Genomic DNA, 20,334 nt, shown 5'->3' with positions numbered 1-20,334 from the left:
TTACAGCATAACAGCAGCATCTATATCCCCTCATTACAACATAATATCTCCTAATTACAGAAGCATCTATATCCCCTAATTACAGCATCTATATCCCCTAATTACAGCCCTTAATTACAGCATAACAGCAGCATCTATATCCCCTAATTACAGCAATATATGGTACAACAATATATGGTAGGTTTGTTGTCTATCCTACTAACAATGTTGAATCCAAGCAAACTCAGTAATATTCTTACCAAAGCCATCCCTTCTCATTTTTGTGATCGGTTAGCCAAGTTGGGCATGTGTGATAACTATGCTCCAGCTTGAGGGGGAGAGTTAGAAAGAGTATATTCTCTTTTATTGCATTTTTCTCTATTTTACTTCGGTTCCCTTGGGACACCATATCATTATATATCCTATCATTAATAAAAGAGGTCAGGGAGGCCATTTACTCCCTAACATCTCATTTGCCCAAAATCCCATTCTCTATAACAGGAACCTAATGAAGTATGATGCATTCGAACCCAAGATCATGTGAACAAGACCAAGATTCATCACACCATCAAAGGCAAACTATTAAGTCTCTCAGTCCATTGATCCACTATTTTGTTTTCTTTTTTCTTTCTTTTTTTCTTTTTTTCTTTTCTTCTTCTTCTTCTTCTTCTTCTCGTGATCATGGGTTATGAAAGACCTAAACAATCTTTGTTATATCTTTGCCCAAATATCTATTTCATCAGAAATTTTTGGAGGTAGGTCATTTTTCATTTCTAGAAGGGGCCAGCCAAGGTCTATTCTATTCTTTTTTAAAAAATATTTTCCAGCTAAAGTCAGTGCAGAACTATCAGATATTGTGTGAATGGTGACTTTTCTCCTTTTTGTGCCCTGATTTTAGGGTCTTTTGGCTCAAAGGCCAAACGATGGTCTCTAGCTGAAGGTGATAAATTTGTTCAAGATTTCATTAATGTTCCATGCATAATATGGAGTGGGATGTGCCAATGATGGAGCTTTGATTCCCTGCTAATGCAAGAAAACTTACCTTGAAGCACAACATATCAGTCGACTCATTCACTCATTAATGCACTTACGGTGTGTATTAGAACATGTTCAAGCTTCTTCGGTGATGCCTGATGTTAGTTGTTAGTAATGTGAATGATGCTTTATCTGAACTATTGGATGAGGCTTACCAATCTTGGTCATGAGTCTATGTTACTGCTACTTGGCTGTGGCCAATATACTTAAACAAATATAAAGAATATTAAGCATGTTCATGAACCCGACTTTAACTAATCAACACCCAACACGAACGAACAAAAGCAAAGTAAGGCCCTAATGGGTTTCAAGTTTTGATGGTATTTATATATAAATACAGCAATTGGGATAATTACCATCTACACACCCTAATGGGTTTCAAGTTTTGATGGTATTTATCTATAAATACAGCAATTGGGATAATTACCATCTACGTAAGGGTGTGAGAGTTGGGTACTGGTACAAGTGTCAAGCTCGCTTGACCTCTGAATCTCACGGGACAGGTAAGGGGCATGACTATATTTAACATTTACTCTCTTTATTTATTAAAAGATTTTAACATATCCTTGTTAGTTCCTAAATATGTCAAAAAAAAAAAAAAAAACTAAAACATTCTTCCAAATATAAACTATCTGGATATGGCTGAGCCAAATTTGATATGGATCCCATACCCCACCCACCATGTTGTGCCATGTCCAATACAGTCCAGGTACTCAACAGATTTGAAGGAACTGAGTATCATGGATTACCATGACAGCCTTAACAAGAAAAGCTAGTGATTTTCCTTTAGTTGATGAAAGTTACAACACACCCCTATTTAAGACTAAGAAAATGGGCTTTTTCTATGGAAAAAACCAAGAATGATTTTATGATTTTCAAGAGGGCTCAAGCAGATCATTAACCCTATCACGAACCTCAAATTTTAAATGAAGTGTTCAATATTAATCATGTAACATGCATAAAGAAACAACAACTAAGGTATTTTATCAATAAACCACAAAAGCAAAAATGATAAATGGAAATGTGACAAGAGAGTAATAAGGAACTAAGAAAATAAGTCATATAATGTGCAGTGAATAAGTTTACAAACATAAAGCCTGACCAAATACAATTGAACAAACAACAAAATGCCTAAGTGAAAGCTCTTACTGTAAGGACGGTATAGTTACTGTTTGATGATGATGCTGAAGACGTAGACTGTGGCACTTTGATTTGCCAATCCGGAACATACAAACCATATAGTAGCCCAAGATACATGGTGCATAGTGACAATGCAATAAACCTAAAAATGGAGCATCATAAGTGAGCCAAATGAGAAGCAAGGACAAACTTGAATTGACATGGGAGTAAAGGTCTTTAAATGTTTGAAATTATTGAAGATTGAGAACAAAGAGGAAACAAGACTTGCAAATGAAAATGTGCACTCAGATTTTCTAGGTTGTAAACTGGAAAAAAGAAAAAATTTAAGGAATAATCTTATCATCATCTGCTTGGCATGCTTCTTTCTTTACTTTTTAACTGTTGTAAAACAAAATTCTATGATAAAAATTAGGTGAAAACTCTTTACGCGCAAAACTATTCTACAATTGAACGTGAATTATACCTCCATTCATGACAAGGAATAAAAGAAATAAAAGCCTAACAGAGAGACAGATATCAACCTTTAACATTCAAAATCTTACATGCATGATCAATACATATTTTTTTTATAGAAGAGGTTACACTAAGCACACATGAGGGTAGAGCCATGCCCCTCCACTTGCAAGCATGTGTGCCATATATGCAAGATCCCAGTTTTCCATCAGGTGAGAAGTGGGCCAACTGATTAGACCTAGCCAAAATCGGTTCATGGACCAACATACAAAACAAATGTGCAGATAAAACAATTTTTTTAGCCATCCATATGTTTTTCATATTGGCTCGCCAAGGGGGTGAAACACGTGATTTTCAGACCAGAAGTTCTAAATATTGATGTCCACCTGATAGAAAGCTCTAATCTCACACATGTGCACTTGCATGTGTATGAGGAGGCCACACGTGTTGGCTTAGAAAACCTCTTGACATAAAACATGTCCACCCTTTACTATCTACTAGAAAGGCTTGTGTGGTGTGAGCTTTATTTTGATTTTTGTTTGCAGCCGTTACAGGCCCATATGGGCCCTTTTTTTCAGATTGGCTGTTATGGCCCCGTATTGTGCAACGAGTCCCACAGACAGTATGTAACCATTTTTTAATACCATGGCCATGAAAGACAACCACCACCCACCCCTCCAGATTATACAAACAACTATCTCAATTAAGCATTTGAGATTGCTTCAGTTACTGAGAAGCTCATGTTTACGGCAACATCTTTAGCTAATTCATCAGCCTCCCCATTCGCTTCTCTATTGGAATGGATGAATTGAAATTGATGCCCGGCATACCGATCAATGATTTCTTCCATTATGTCCACTAACCTCCACGGATAATTTCCAGTTCCCAACCGAAGCCCAATATATAGCATTTCTTGAGTCCCCTTAGATGATAATGGGAAGAGATTATGATCTATCACCATCTTAACAATATGAAATAGAGCTGATGCTTCAGCATGTTTGAATCAGGCCATCCAATCGAGCCCAAGAATCACTATCATCACACGCCAATCCATCACCTTGCAGGACCTGGGCTGCCTTTATTATTTATTTTTATCTTTTGAAACTGCAGGACCCGGGCTACAACAGAGCACCCATTGGAATTCTCTTTGAAGGGGTATACTCAAATGAGACATAAGGACCAGGCCTCAAATGTTCTCAGCCGTCACCTATCCTCTGACTTGCAACAACCTTCTCTCTCTTCTAACTTGCCAATTGCATTGCGCAAGTCAAAACAGTCATGTACATCTCATCCGATTAGTAACTTTGTCTCCTATCATTCAGTTTGTCCCTCCTTTAAAAGCCTTTCTTTCCTCTATACCATGTGCTTCTAACCTGTTTAATGTTGCAAATGTGTTGGTTAACCTCAGTAGGAAAACTGGAATGATGGAGGAAATGGCAGTTCTTGCAAAGCAGAGCACTTGTGGTATGGTTGATAGCCCTGATAACAAGCATGTGGTTCATTGTAAATGGATATTCACACTCAAATACAATCTAGATAGCTCCATTGCCAGGAAAAAGACTCACCTTGTTGTGGAAGGGTTTATGCAACAGTTCGCAGTTGATTACTCGGAGATGTTTGCTCCAGTTGCCAGGTTCAGTTTAGTATGGGTACTTCTCTTTGTTGTTGGTTATCATCATTGGCCTCTTCGCCAATCGGATGTCAAAAATGCCTTTCTTCATGGAGATCTTCATGAGCAAGTGTATGTGGACGTCCCTCCTAGTTTTCGGCCACCCGATGCAAAAGGTAATGTCTAAACTGTGAAAGGCTTTGTATGACCTCAAGCAATAACCTCGGTCGTGGTTTGAAAAAGTATGGAGTTTTATCTGCATGATTGGATTTTGTAGAAGTGCATGTGATCATTTGTCTTTATCAAAGACACGAACCAGACCTTCATTGTCTTGGCTGTTGACGTCGATGATATTGTTCTCACTAGGAATAGTGAAAGTACAATTGCAGAAGTGAAGCAGTTTATTGCCCGATCCTTCAAGATAAAGATTTGGGCTTGCTCAAATACTTCCTTGGGATTCAAGTTGCTATGTCAAGGCCATTGTTCAAATTATCCCTGATATCATCTAAATATCCCCAATATTATCTGTATCTCTAGTTCAGCAATACCGATAACGCTAGTAGTATTAGAAAATCAAGGTATCAGCGAGATGTATCACTAATATCACTAGTGTATCAATATTGCTAATATTTTTGACGTATGTAAATTTCAGGTGTCACTTGTATCACCAATGTATCACAAATATTCTCAACAATGTAAATTCCAGGTGTCACTTGTATTGCCAATATATCAGTAATATTTCAATAATATTGCCAAAAATCTATTTCTTAAAATTTAAAAAAAAAAAAAAATTTTGGTGCATGGTTGTATGTAGTGTTCAAATTGTTGATGATAATATCCATAATATCACAATATTATCCTTATTGTGGCATGGGTGATATCAAGGCCATAGTCTTTTGTTTTCTTTCTAGGTATCAACAATTTCTCAGCAAAATTCATGTGTTGTTGATATTCTGAAATATCGATGGATGTTTGTGTGGACACTTGGATGATTGGATGGATAGATGGGATGTTTAGACTGATTTATTATGGCAGTGCATGCTTTTAGGCCCCCATTAAATGGAAACTTATTATGCATGCATTCTTTCTTCATTTTTTTTTTTTTCCTAAATATGCAAATGTGTATTTTAGCATCTCCTGAAGTTTCACTAAAAAGTTTCACTGTTTTCCCCATGTTTCCCCAATATTTCCCCGCATTTCCGGTTATTGGTGATATTTCAGCGACATCGATATTGTTTCTGTATTCCCAGCTAGTGAGAAACTTGTAGCAATACCGATACTTTGAACACTAGTTGAGATGGAGAATCCTCATATCTAAATGGAAGTATACTATAGGCCTCCATGAGACAGTGATGTTGAGTGCTTGACCTTTTCTACACTGATTGAAGTCAACCACCGTCTTCATCAAATAGAGTCCACAATTCTTAGTGATTTGGGCAAGTATCGGCACTTAGTCAGGAAGCTTATTTACTTCACTATTACTCAACCTTGAAATCGCTTATGCTATCATTGTGGTCACCAAGTTTATGCAGCCACCTTGTTCTCATTATTTTGATGTTGTATACTGGATTCTCATATACTTGAAATCAACTCTGGGAAAAGACTTGTTTTATGATCATGGTAATCTGGACGTCCATGTATACTGTGATGCAGATTGGGCAGGTCATCTAATGATCCACGTACTACTTCCGATTACTACATGTTTCATGGGGGTAACTTGGTTTCGTGGAAGAGGAAATAGTTTGTGGGTGCTTGTTCGTCTACGGAAGTCAAGTACCGTTCTAAGGCACATGCGGCATGTGAAATCATTTGGCTTCAATCTCTTCTCCATGATCCATGTCACCATCTACTTCAATTCCCTTTTTTCATGACTAGACAAAAACACAAGTTTATTGTCAATTTATTCATGGGAAGATTTCTTATGGCCTTCTATGTACTCCCTGTGTCCAGACAAATGATCAGATGGCTGATATTCTTACCAAAGCCATTCATCCTTCTCATGTCCAGGGGTTTATGGGCAAGCTGGCATGATTGACATCTTCACTCCAATGTAAGGGGTGTAGAGAGGGTGTGTGCGTGCGTGTGTATATTTTGGGGTATGTTTATGTATGCAGGAATTAATATTGGGGGTGAGTGTGTATTTTCTTTTAGTGCTCCGTATATGCACCATTCCTCTTTGTTGCTTAGGGCTTGATAAAAGATAATTAGGGTGTGAGAGCAAGGTTTTCAAAATCCTCAGTATTGCATATTGCAATAGGGGTCCAATTGTATTGAAGCCGCAAATTGTAAGGTTTTTTCCCTTAAAATAATTTTAAAAAAAAAAAACATCTGAAAAAAATACAAATGAATCAGAAAAAATTAAAAACACACCAATAATCCATTTCTTATCCACCATGAAAGGTAATCGCATTTCATGATATTATTAATTGAGAACATACATACAATATACATATCATGTGTAAAGTGGTAAGACCGTAAAAGGGGTTATATTTAAAATAATAATAATAAATAATAAAATTAAAAAAGAGGAAGAAGAACAATAAAAAGAAAGAAGAAAAAATGAATAAGCATAAGGGAGGGCCTTTGTCATAATTAATAAGAAAAATGATAAAAAGAAAGAAGAAAAAACTGAATAAAAATAAATTTTGATATTTGATGTAATTTTGGGCCCATTTATGCAATTCTACGACAACTGTATGATTCATACAATTCAATACAATGATCATATGATTATTTAAGATGTGCGATTTGGGTGTTCAAGTTGAATCACACACCCACAAGATACGATATGAATCATATCGTGTACCATACGATTCAAACAACATTGTGTGAGAGAGGAATGTTCTCTACAACACTCATTTTCTCAGAAGTCTTTCTTTTTTCCCCTCTATCATGTGAAAAGTAACAGCTTTTAAATGGTATGTTGGCAAAAGTTGTATGAATAGCTGCCCAGTAGACATCAACCTTATCTTTTACCTTGGCTCTTGGAATTGACCATGGCAGAGGCTCACATTGACACCACTCACATGTCACTGCCCAGTTTTGACCACTGGCCCTACTATTATGTGTGTGACCCAAAGGGAGAAGCAATCAATGTAGGGTTGTGGACGGACAGCTATCTAGCAAAACTCTAAGCATGAAACCCCAAACACATAAAAGGTCGTACTTGAGTAGTTGGCTACTCAAAAATCATAGGGAACCCACTGATCCATGACTGCAACACAACTCACATGCCAACACACTCAGGGACCACACTGACTTGGCACAACTATTAGGCACTGCCCACAAAGGGAAATTTATAAACAGTTGATGTCTAGAGCACGCAGTGCTAGATGAGTCCACTAAGCATGAACAATGTTGGGATGAAATAAAGGAATGTGGCATTTAGCTAGTACAGAGGGTGATGACAGAGATGCTGATAATGGAGGCAAAAATGTCAATGTTGTTGCCCTGGGTGAGCTTAATTAATGCAGCGACCACAAGAGCAATTACTGTTCACAGACGCAATATCATGGCAAACAACTATATGCCAATGGATAGGACAACGACTACGGTGCTTACTGACAATGAAAACTACCCTCTAGCCAATTTGGGTTTTTTATTTTGACATATCATTATTGTATTATACAAAGTCCATTAGCATCATATATGAATTTCTTATACAAAATTGTATTTCACTCGCTATGATTTCTGAATTATGATTACTTATCCCATTAGTCGCAATCTTGTGATTTGTGGCATTATGACATAATTATGTGAAATCTTATAGAGTAAATAAGTGATGAATTAATAATATGTGAGAACTTGAGTAAAAAGAAACATCTTGAGTCGACTCAGGCTCAGACTCTCATAACACGACTTTCTAGTTTTTAAAACTTTGGCCTTCTGAAATAAATTATAACAAACAATGTATTGGAAAAATAGATTAAAAAATGTATTATCTAATAATCCTAGTAAATAATAGGAAGGATGAGAGGAATTGGACAACAGCCCTTACCAATGAAAACAATGACTCCTGAAAAATCCTATGCTCACATCCCTTGGATTTCTTGATGGTAACCAAATTTCACACAAAGCTGCAACAGCATATCCAATAGCTATCCTCTGGCCAACGGCATAAAAAAAAAAAAAAAAAGGCATAAGTTTACTACTCTTTTAGGATAAAAGAAATAGACATTAATGAAAAAGAGGGGGAAAAGGAGGAAAAAGAAAACCTTGAAACAGTAAGAAAGAATGAACTACTGAGAAACCACTCATCTTGGAATTTTAAATGGAGGTATTGTAGTCTTTGACAGCTTAACCATATAAGCTAGGGTAAAAAAAGAGTCTATAGTTATTGTTAAGCTCTAAAATTGAGATTAAACGCCTACTCAACAGGAGAAAAATTATTGAATGGTTATGAACTGTTAGAACAAGATTGCCAAACACCATTCTCAAATTTGGTTTCGATATCAGAAGTTGGGGACACACGAAACGTTTTACCTCTTAACAGACCCCTCCCTATAGCTATAGCTCACCCATAGGGTTGGGAGCAATGTTTTCTGTATCGTTGTCACATTATGTATCACACCCTTGGGATATGGATACATAACGGTTATCCCACAGGATATATTGGTTGTATTGAGTAATTTATCGCTGTTGTTGGGAAGCATGGGGAAACATTGGAAAATTTGTCGAATTTTTCAATGAAACTTCAAGGATAGTTTTTAAAATAAAATAAAAAAGACACTAATACACACTTAGAAATCAAAAGGTCAGAAAAAACAAGTGCCCAAGATAGGTTTTCTTTGTATAGGGTCCTAATCTACCCATTGTCTAACTAAATTGATGCAACTATATTCAAAGAAATTCATAAAAAATTTAAATGTGAGAAGACATGCATGGAAACACAAGATATGTATGGAACACCCTGATCCATAGCTCAAGTGGTAGACTGAGTGAAGAGAGTCAAGAGACCCTCGTTTCAACACCGAGGTTTTGGTATTGATTCCCTAGTGGGGGTGGCTAACTATGGAGTGTGTACTAACAATGGGGTGTGTACTAACAAGCTAACCCAAAAAAAGAAGAAGAAGAAGAAGAAGACATTTATGGAAACACAAGATAAAACTAGAAATAATACCCGTGGATTTCCAAAAAAAAAAGATTATTTTTTAACATTTTTAATTATTTTTAATTACAAGTTTAATTTTTATCTCTGAAAAATCCCCATATTGTCAAGAATGTGTAGATCAGGTCACATTTATGTTTGCACACTAAGATTGCAACCGATTTAGATAATAATTTTAAAATATATATATATATATTTAAAAATTGGAGAAATTTCGATTTTTCCCCAATTTTCGCAACTTGGCCCATCTCCCCTAAATCTCAAAATCGAAGCTTCGAAATCATAATTTTTTATGTAAAACATGAAAAATCATGGATTTCTTACCATTTGACACTATTTACAACATACAAAAATAAAAATAATAAAAATCAAAACTTTAAAACATGTATAGAATCTAGCCCCAAGAAACTTCCAATCACGTTTTCTTCCAATAAACTAGAATGGACTGATTGAAATCACCATACAATGTACTATGAAGAAGGTTTTTTTTTTTTTTTTTTTTGCGAAAAAAAAAATCGAGTTTTGTGAATTTTTTAGGATTTTCTAGACAAAACAGTGCCGATTTCCTTTTATCCCTTTCGATAACACACTCGATATCAATATATTGCATGATACACTAAGAATTTATAAAGGGGGAGTGTGGATATATCACACGCAAGGTGTGCTGCAAAGGCCGTTATAGGGTCGTAAAGGCCATTACATAAAGGTAACGGTGGCAACCGTTACACGTTACGGGGTTGTAATGGTCATCACTGCCATTATGGAGAAAATGGCCCGTAACTGCCGTTAACGGCTCATTACGTCCCCTGTAAAGGCCATAACATCCCCATAATGGTTTGTTACGAGGTAGATACAACTTTTTCGGACTCTTTTTTTTTTCAACATTACAGGCAGATACAGGTTTTTCAAATTTTTTTCAATTAAAGAGAGAAAGAGAGAGAGAGAGAGAGCGTAATGGCCGTTACGAGGGCCATAACAACTGTTACGACCCATATCATAAAGGTAATGGTGATGATCGTTACGGCCAACGTTACCGTTATGGGATACCTTGATCGCACGATATCACAATATTGTGTGATATATTACACGATCTCATGAAAAATGGATATTAAAGTGGGGTTTCGTATCGCCCAGCTAGAATAACATACATATCATGGAATATATCGGTGATATCGCAAGATACTGAAAACACTGGTTGGGAGGAAAGTTCAAAAAAAATAAAAATAAAAAATAAATGCAATAAACTGACAAATACTTGAAACACTTAGGCATCAAGACAGTTTTAGTGAAGTGGTGCGGTGCACCATGCACCTCAGTTGAATCGTAGAGTTAGAAAGATGACCAACATGATAGTATCTGGTCAACAATTTATAAAACAAGTGGCTTCCCAATTCGTATTAAACTGTTTTCATGCTTTAAAATTTATATTTAAAAATAAATAAATAAATAAATAAAAGACAGTTTAGAACAACAATAGAAAGGGACAACCATTACAGCATGAAAACCAACTGGCCGTCCTGTCTTTGGGTATATTGCATATCAACAATTTATTTAGATTACTTTAACGATTAAATTGATTGTACGCAAGGCACATGCATGTTGTCATTAAGAAAGAACTACCCATGAATTTGGATTTGCAAGCGCTAAATGTCAAAACCCTTTATATTCGCCTTTCCAAGTGAATGATATCAAAGGAACGGACAAAGCATTTGCCATTGTCCCTGCTCTCGTGATTGGACTAAACAGTCTCACCCCACTATCCAATGACAAGTCGAAGCATGAATGGGGCAACTAGTTAATGGGGTACATTCAAACAGGTCTAAGCCTTCCAATTATATATCGAAATGCATTTTACAATACCTGTAAAATACCAAGCCAACGTATCCGTTCAATGTCAACACCAAATGTCAAAGTATTTACACCATGAAAATAACCACCTGTAATGGAAGAAGCATTATATATTGATGATATTACTAAAATGATCAAACGAGTTTTGTCAGATAAATTAAAACAAGAGAAACCAAATACGAAACAATTATAAAGAAACAATCAAACCATGAGAAAACAAAGTGCCAAAGAGATGAACTCATTCTTGAGCATCTGCCAAATAGGGCCATCACAAAGTAGAAAGCCAATCAAGACACCAAGTTACTATTGTAGGATGTTTTGCTTAATCATTAACAAAGACCTCAATACTAGCAAAGTAACATACATGCGCACGTGCACGCCAAGGTGTTCCAAAACCGTAACAATGGCCGTAACGTCCACCACCGTTACCGTTATGATACGGGCCGTAATGGCCATTACTTCCCCCGTATCAGCCGTTACGGGCCTTTTTTATTTTATGAAAAAACCGTTATGGGACCATTACAGGGTCGTTACAGGACCGTTACAAGGCTTTTACGACTTGTTTTTTCTATAACGGCCGTTATGGCCGTTTCGACCCTGTAACGTGTAATGGTTATGACCGTTACCGTTACGTAACAGCATTACGGCTGGCTTTTTTTTTTTTTTTTGAAAAGTCACGATATATATTAGAAAATAAAGGGATACAAAAGAATGAAAGGAGAGAGATCGCCGAGGAAGCAATCTCAATTAGACTCCAAGAAAAAGAAAATCACAATCCTTAAGACCCACAACATACACAACCCACTCTATCAATAACCGCTTAGCCTTACTAGCAATAATCAATTCTGAGTTTGAGGTATCCCTGAAACATCTACCGTTTCTTTCTTCCCAAACTGACCACCAAATAGCAACAATTGCATTCTCCACAAGCGCGTCTTGTGCCTACCCAATCTAACCCCATGCCAAGCTTTAATGAGATGGGACACTGAACTAGGAAAGCACCACTGAATATTGAAGCGGAGGAGGAATTCAGCCCAAATCCGAGAGATAAAAGGGCAAGAGAGGAGAAGATGATCGACGGATAATTCATTCTTCATACAACAGAGGCACACATTAACTATGGACATCCCCCTTTTTCTCAAGTTATCCACCATAAGGATTTTCTTTATCCCAACCAACCAACCAAAAGACGAGAATTTAGGAGGAACCAAATAACTCCAAATATAGAAGGGCAGGTGATCGTCATTTGGAGTCAGGTCGTGGTCTAAAAAGGAGTAAAGAGATTTAACAGTGAACTTGCTGGACTTGTCAAGCTTCCATATTAATTTGTCTTGAGATTGAGTATCTGGCAAACCCTTGTAAATACGTTCAAGGAGCCCCACGTATTCATCAATTTCCCAATCTTGGAGGTTTCTTCTGCAGGCTACATTCCACACAATATTGCTAGCTGAGAAATAGTAGCAACTTGCAACTTGGATGGCTGGATTGGAGGTGAGACTAAAGATATTTGGGAAATCTTCTTTCAAGGGCGCTTCTCCCACCCAAACATCTTCCCAAAACCAGATATTATCTCCATACCTAGTGATCCCCTACGAACTGTAGCATAGGTGAGCCATGTGCGCCCCTACGATCAAGAGTCGAGGATAGAACGTCAAGAGTTGAGGATAGAATTAGAGTCATCCACCCTTAATTTTTTATGGGCCCACCGTGTTGTGTATGTGAAATCCACTCCAACCATTACATGCATCATCCCATGTTAGGCCCAGGGCCAAAAACTAAGGCCAACCCATGATTCAAGTGGGCCCCACTAAAGGAAATAGTTGGGCGATATGTCCATTGTTGATTTTTAACAAGGCCCACTATGATGGCTATGTGAAATCCACTCAAACCATTGCATGCCACACTAAAATTTAGGGATGGGGCCCAAAAATCAGGCCCATTCGTGATTCAAGTGGACCACACCAAGGGAAACATTTTGGAAATTGTTTCGCCATGTAATCCCCTACATTGTTTCAAATCGTGTGACCCACCTAAATCATGGATTGGGCTGATTTTTTAGCCCTATGTCTAATATTGGTTAATGCACCTAATGGTCAGAGTGGATTTTGAAAATACAAGATGATGTGGCCACTCTATCAGATGACTCCTTATGTAACCTAAAAGGTTAGGTAGGCCTTACATTTGTGTATTGCATGCTGACACTGCCACTAACGACCTACTGGACAGTGCTTTGTGGGCCCCACAATGATGTATGTGTTTTATCCACGCCATCCACCCATTTTGGATAAAAAATGAGGTAGATCTAAATCTCAAGTGGATCGCACCATAGGAAAACAATGATGATTAAATGGCCACCATTAAAATTTTCCTAGGGCCCATTGTAATGTTTATTTGCCATCAAATTTGTTGATTAGGTCATAGAGACTTGGATGAAGGGAAAACACAAATATCAGCTTGATCCAAAACTTTTGTGGCCCCCGAGAAGTTTTTAATGGTGGGCATTCAATCACTATTGTTTCCTATGATGTGGTCTACCTGAGATTTGGATCTTCCTCATTTTTTGGCTCATGCCCTAAAATGAGCTGACAAAATGGAAGGATGACGTGGATAAAACATATACATCATGGTGGGCCCACAGAGTACCGTCACTACTAGCAGTATGCAATCCACATCTCCTCTGCTACTACACTAAATGCTTTTTACTTGAATGGCAAGGTCATCTGATAAGGTGGCGCCACCATCCTATATTTCTTAAATCCACTCAAACCATTAGGTGCATTACCCAATATTAGATGTAGGCTCAAAAATCATCCCAATCCATGGTTCATGGGCCACACGATTTGAAACAGTATACAAGGCGATGCACACCCTCAAAACTATTTCCCTTAGTGTGGCCCACCTGAATCACAGATGGGCCTGATTCTTTGGGCCCCAAGCCTAAATTTTAGTGTGGCATATAATGGTTTGAGTAGATTTAACATAATTATCACAGAGGACCTTGTTAAAAATCAATTGTGGACATTTATCTCCCAATTGTATCCTTCAATGGGGCCCCACCTAAATCAGGGGTCAACCTCAGTTTTTGGCCTTGGGCCTAACATGGGTTAGCACTTATAATGGTTGAAGTGGATTTCACATACACAATATGGTCGGCCCATTTATGCAGTCCACAATTAACTAACAATTCATTTGTTAATAATCATATGATTCGTACAATTTGGTTACAATAAATTGGGAGTTGCGATTTGAACCCAGAATTCATATCATGTGGCGATACAATATGAATTGTATGATCCATGTCACAAGTAGCACAATTTTGACAACATTGGCTCCAAGGACCAACACGTTGGTATTCTCACAAAACTCCCTACTTTTATCTCATTTGGCAAGCTGGGTATGAATGATAATAGTTCTCTAGCTTCCAGGAGTGTTGGAGAATTAGTGTTAAATATCACAATTTTGTATGGTCCTATGGTACAACATACCAAGCATAGTTTTTTTTTTTTTTTTTCCTTTCTTTTTTAATTTTCCAATTTATTTTATTGTAGTGTAATCTTTTTTGTATCTTTGTATCCCATTCTCATTATAACTAAAGCTATTGTGTGAGAGAGGAATACACAACTCTCTCTACACTATCTTAGATCTCTCTTATCTTTTCCCTAATATCATGATTTATCACTTCTCCTTACTAAAACTTTGTGATGGACGCTCAAAAGCAAAAGTTCCTACACTTATAATCCATGAACTTTGAGTTCATTGTGCGATATGGTTATGTGAGCTTCTTACTGATCATGGAGAGCCATTGTGGAGATCTCCTCACATCACCAACCCCACTATGGGGGATATGCAAGTGAATTAAAGATAGCCAACAGCCTTGTATTCTATGCATGAAAGAGCGAAGCATGTTTAAATTAATTGTCCCCTGTATCAAGGAAAAGTTTGGAAAAGGTGTCTCTCTTCCTCATATCACTTTAGAACATCAGATAGCGGATCTCTTCACAAAACCAATGACAAGACAAAGACATGATTTTTTAATTAACAAAATAATGCGCCATAATAGCCCACATCAATTTGAGGGGGGAGTGAGAAGGCAGTGCAGATTAGATATTAAATATACCTTGCATGCTTGTATTATTAGCACTATCTATAGAATGTGTCCTAAACTCCTATTTCCATATCAAATTAGGTTAATATCAGATCCGATCAACTTGTTAGGGTGCTCCCTTTAAGCGATGTGTAGGAATGTTGATGTGTAACAGAATGGAGCCGATGGATACGATGAAAGTGATAATGGTGAATTCACTATATTCTTCTTAAAACCTAAATAGAGAAAAACAAATTACTTTCCAAGGAAATGTAAAGCTAGAGTGAGGTAGTCCACATAGACTCTACCAAAGCGGTTGTTTGAATGCAAGCAAAGATTGTATTCGACACAAGCTGTCCAGGGCAAATAGCATGTCCATGGTTTTTGTTAATCCATTCAAAAGCAAGAATCACATGTCTCATCAAAAAGGTGGAATAAAAATTAGGAAAACATATCCGTAGTTCAGTGCATGCAAGAACACAATGTTCAGTGCACATGTGCAACATGTGTTAAATCAAGCGCCCCACATGCTACGTGTGCCACCATCAATCTTCAAGCACCCTATATAAGCCACTGCATCAATGTGCTCATGCGTTATAAGTTCTAGATATGCCACCATCCATCTTAAGTTTCCCATATGTGCCACATGTGTCACAATCCATTTTTACTCTTTGTTCAATGGTGTTTGACAAACAAAACAGAATAACTACTCCAAGATAGCATAACCAAGATCACCTATCCAACCTAGCATGACCTAGGCAGTCTGTCCAGAACACAACTTTGCCTGCATCCAAATGGCCCCTAAGGATCATCTAAACCAAGTCTAGTTTTATTCTAGTACAAGAATTTGGTGTCAAATAGTACTAGACAACAATTATCCAACAATTACCTTGAAGAATAATACCAAGAAGAAAGAGTTTTATCGCTCGTTGCACTACTTTACATGTTGCTGCAAATTTGTTTGATATTTTCTGCAAAATAGAATGAAACAAAGGTCCTTTCACCAACAAAAACAACACATTTAGAGAAAACACACACAAAAAAAAAAAAAAAAATGGTATAATGCATGATATCATTGAAATAAATCATATTAGTTTTCTCATATATGCACTGTGTCAAGTCTAACACATTTTAGTTCACACATGAGAATCAAAATAAAATACTAATGGAAGAAAATTTGACTACAAAAAGTATCAAGATCGAATAATTAGGTTTAATTATCCACATGCTTCAAGAATTGAGGGAATAATGATGCAAGGCCAAGTAATAATTATATTAGAAAATGATGCTTCCTTGACCATGTGAAATGCGGATTAGCATTATGTTATTCCTACAGGTGATCCCACGTCTAAGATTAAAATAAGCGCTATATAAGGGCTTCAAGATCAAATATAGGATCATTCTTTCCATGCCTTGTGAGCCCATTATTTCTCCGGAACAAGAGACCGAAGAGATCTTACAACTAATTTGACTGCATTAAATTGTTGGATTCTGTTTGTTGAGTTTAGACAAACCTTGCTCGCTCATGTGACCCACTTGCATTTCCATAATTGTATCTGATCTTCTGCCTCATCAACTATTTTTGACATTGCTCCACCTATAACAGTCATTCATAGCAACTCAGAGATATGTCAAGCTCCGTTTACACCCTCTGTACCCACCTTCGGCTGTATACTTACAGCTACCAGAATCCAATGCACAGAGAGAAATTAGACTTTTCTTCAGATCTGAAACACGCCTAACATCTGTTATGGTCCTAAGGATGTCCTCATACATTTTGATTCCCACTGTCCCTATACTCGGTGTTTCATAGGGAATATCGTTTCCAATTAAGACCATACCACCATTATGAAATTTCAATGTAACAACCAATCCCTGTGAGGGAAGATGATACGAGAATCAAGAATTGATGCAAACATCAATGGTGCACCCTTTAGAGTGTACCAGAGGAGGAGGCGTCACCGATAGAGTACTAGAGCGGAGGAGTTGATGTGGATGGACACTGGGTCCATTAGACTCATTTTCTGACGCACTACGAGTGTAGGAGCGGCATGACCGTACCCTGACCATAGATCCATGAGTCGGATTTCACACACTACCACACGGGTGTTTTAGTTTTTAGCTGTTTTTGTTCTTCTTTTTTTTCTTGTTTCAGGTGTTTTTTTTCTTTATTGTTTTCATCTTTTTGCTATTTTTCTTGTTTTTAAGGGGCTTTAGTGCACTTTTACTTTTTCCATAGCTTATATATACGTTGTGAGAAACTCTATTTTCATTATTATTGAATGAATAGAAATTCGTATCTTTTCTTCAATTTTTATTCAAGAGATTAGGGTTTCAGGATTGACCCTTGGGTGTTGAAGGTTCCACCCCGATTTCAGGTTTCCTTCTTTCTAGATCTTCAAGGTGCGGGAAAAGGTAAGAATTATCATCCTTTTCTTTTGATGACAAAAAGACCTGCACTTTCTTCATCTCGAACCCTTCATTCTTCATCCCTTTTGTTCTTCTCTGGATATTCTCTTTCTAGTTTAAACGGAAAAGAGGGATGGTTAGCCAGTAGAACTATATCCAAACTTGACTGTAGACTGACTTATGCTATATCTAAGATATCCTCATAATCCTAGGTCCTCCCTTTTTACTGTTTACACGATTTTATGCTAAGGGGCATGATCCTGACGGAATGACCTCATCTTTGTGTTGAAATTTACCTAATCCCTTTGATTGGAAACGGTTAGTTGATTCGTTTATTTATTTGAACATTCTTTAACCTAATTATACATGCATCTAGGATTAGGTAATCACATGTCCCTGCATCAAGAATCAAGATTCCATGTATCGTAAAATCAATCGTTACCTAATATCATTGAGAGAACAGTCCGAGAATCTCCATCGTTTCTTCGGCTTCCCTTCTCCTTCTCTTCTTCAAATCGAGGCAATCCTATTCACATGTCCAATCTTCTTACAGAACTTAGTCTTCGCTTGTCTTCAATTTCAATATCAAGTAACAACTCGCCTTTTGATAGGACATCGCTTTTCTTTTGTTCTACATCTGGCCACCAAACTTTTCTCGCTACTAGAATTATTTCTAATTAGTTTGTAAGATAAAAGGGTTTAGTTTGTAAGATAAAAGGGTTGCCATCAAATCCTATGATCGTATGCTATCTCAACCATAAAGGAGAGTCATGACCAATTGTCTCTAGGACTCGAGAAGAGACATTAGCAGGATCAGTTCTTTATCTTACCTTATTAAACTCATTAAGGTGACCCACAATAATCTTACTTTCCTTCATCTTATGGTTATCAAAGTTCTTGTCTTAGATACCAACAAGTTGTAAGGGCCTTCATCATGCGTAGGCTTTCAAGCTTTGATCAAAGTTTCAGAGTCGAATCCTCATTCACCACGTGCGAGACAAATAAATTGTACTCATGGCTCTCAAATTCATATCCGCCTAGTCATGGTTTTAAAAAGCACTTTCAAAGTGGAACTCACCTAGAGATTGTAACAGGCATGACTCATTGACTCATTATGTCGCATTTCTTTCAGTCTGGTAACTCGCATCAGTCCCAACCAAAACTGATATGATGGGCAAAACCAAGTGGTGAGAAACAATATTTTGAACCATGCTCACAGCCAATGTTGTCAAAATCATTATCATATCATAAATCATAATAGAGGTTGAATCGTATTGAATCGCAAATTGTATTGTAAATCATAAGATTTTTTTCTGATTAATATATATATATATAACACATGAAAAGATATAAGTATATTAGAAAAGATTAAAAACTCATCAATCATCCATTTACCATCAACGTGTACCAAAAAAGTAATATTTATCATGATATTATCAATTGAGAAAATGTATAGGTATACATATCATGATAGTAAAGGATTCTTGTCTTTTTCCTTTGTTTTCTTTTGTTGTCTTTCAAAAACTTTACCTTAAAAGACATACAAGATCCTTTAAATTTTTTATTCTTTTGTACCTTTCTTGTGTAAAATCATGTTAGAAAAAATGGCATTCGATTCCATTGTGAACAAAAAGATATCTTGATTTCTTTGTTTCGGGTTTTTTGAATATCAAAATCCACATCTCTCTCTCTCTCTCTCTCTCTCTCTCTCTCTCTCTCTCTCTCTCAAGAGAAAAAAATGAGGATATTTTTAATAGGGGAGAACCTTTTCATATTTTATGAGCAATATGGTACGAAGAAAAAGAAAAAATTGAATAAAAATATTAATAAATTGATTTTTAAAGTTTTTTTGGGCCCATTTAGGCAGTCCACGATTATCTTACGATTCAATACGATTATTTAGGATTTGCGATTTGGGTGTACAATTCAAATCGTACACAGTACACCCATACGATATGATATGAATCGTACAATTCATATTGTGAATCATATGATTTTGATAACATTGCTCACAGCCCTCATCGGTCATAGTTGTTTCTTAGACTTTCCTTACAGTGCCTTGCGCGCAAACCTTTGTCAAACCAGCAGATCCCTCACCTTGAGTTGCCATAACACATAGTTATTCTTTCCGTCAAACTTCACCTTAGACTCTGCGTTCAAGCTCTTCAAATCTAACCTTAGGGCTGTTATCCCAGTTTATTAAATCGATAGATCATGATGGCACACAGAGAAGCAACAAGCGAAAGCAAAGCATAACAAAGGTTCATCATTGTATGTGACTAAATCCATGGACAGGATATGATCAAAGAGTTTTCACCATACAAAAGTTTCATAACACGGTTGATATCTATCTCTAAATGGATCATGTTGAATAAAATACAAGACATGCACACAATGCAACACAACTCATAGAAGATTTTTAGAGAAAGAAATGTATTTTATTTTATTTTTTATTTTATTTTCAGTGCTCCCTCAGGACAACATACCAATCTTCTTAATAAAATAGGTTACACTGGTCATTAGCTGCTGAACACACAATTTTACAAATTATTTTATCCTCTTTACAACATGGCATTAGAGCTAGGTTTTTCTCAACCTTGGTTCGTACACCCATTCTTCTCACCCTCTCCTTCCCTGTCTCTTATCCTTCCCTTTCTTTTTTCTCTTGTT

At 36.8% G+C, this 20,334-nt stretch overlaps 1 protein-coding gene across 5 annotated transcripts in view; it reads right to left on the bottom strand.

Moving 5' to 3' along the window:
• Window positions 1-20,334, bottom strand: part of LOC131243544 (uncharacterized) — an 80,309-nt gene that overhangs the window by 35,760 nt on the left and 24,215 nt on the right. For all 5 annotated transcript variants that reach the window (XM_058242976.1, XM_058242972.1, XM_058242973.1 and 2 more), the window contains 4 exons: window positions 16,145-16,226; window positions 11,184-11,260; window positions 8,214-8,320; window positions 2,164-2,296 (listed from right to left, as the gene is read on the bottom strand). In XM_058242976.1, the coding sequence (XP_058098959.1) occupies window positions 2,164-2,296; window positions 8,214-8,320; window positions 11,184-11,260; window positions 16,145-16,226 (399 nt within the window). The remainder of the gene's footprint in view (window positions 1-2,163; window positions 2,297-8,213; window positions 8,321-11,183; window positions 11,261-16,144; window positions 16,227-20,334) is intronic.

The sequence above is a fragment of the Magnolia sinica genome, chromosome 4, assembly GCF_029962835.1.
Source record: "Magnolia sinica isolate HGM2019 chromosome 4, MsV1, whole genome shotgun sequence".
Classification (NCBI taxonomy): domain Eukaryota; kingdom Viridiplantae; phylum Streptophyta; class Magnoliopsida; order Magnoliales; family Magnoliaceae; genus Magnolia; species Magnolia sinica.
Note: the sequence above shows the minus strand (reverse complement) of the source record. Positions and strands in the feature narration are given on the sequence as shown.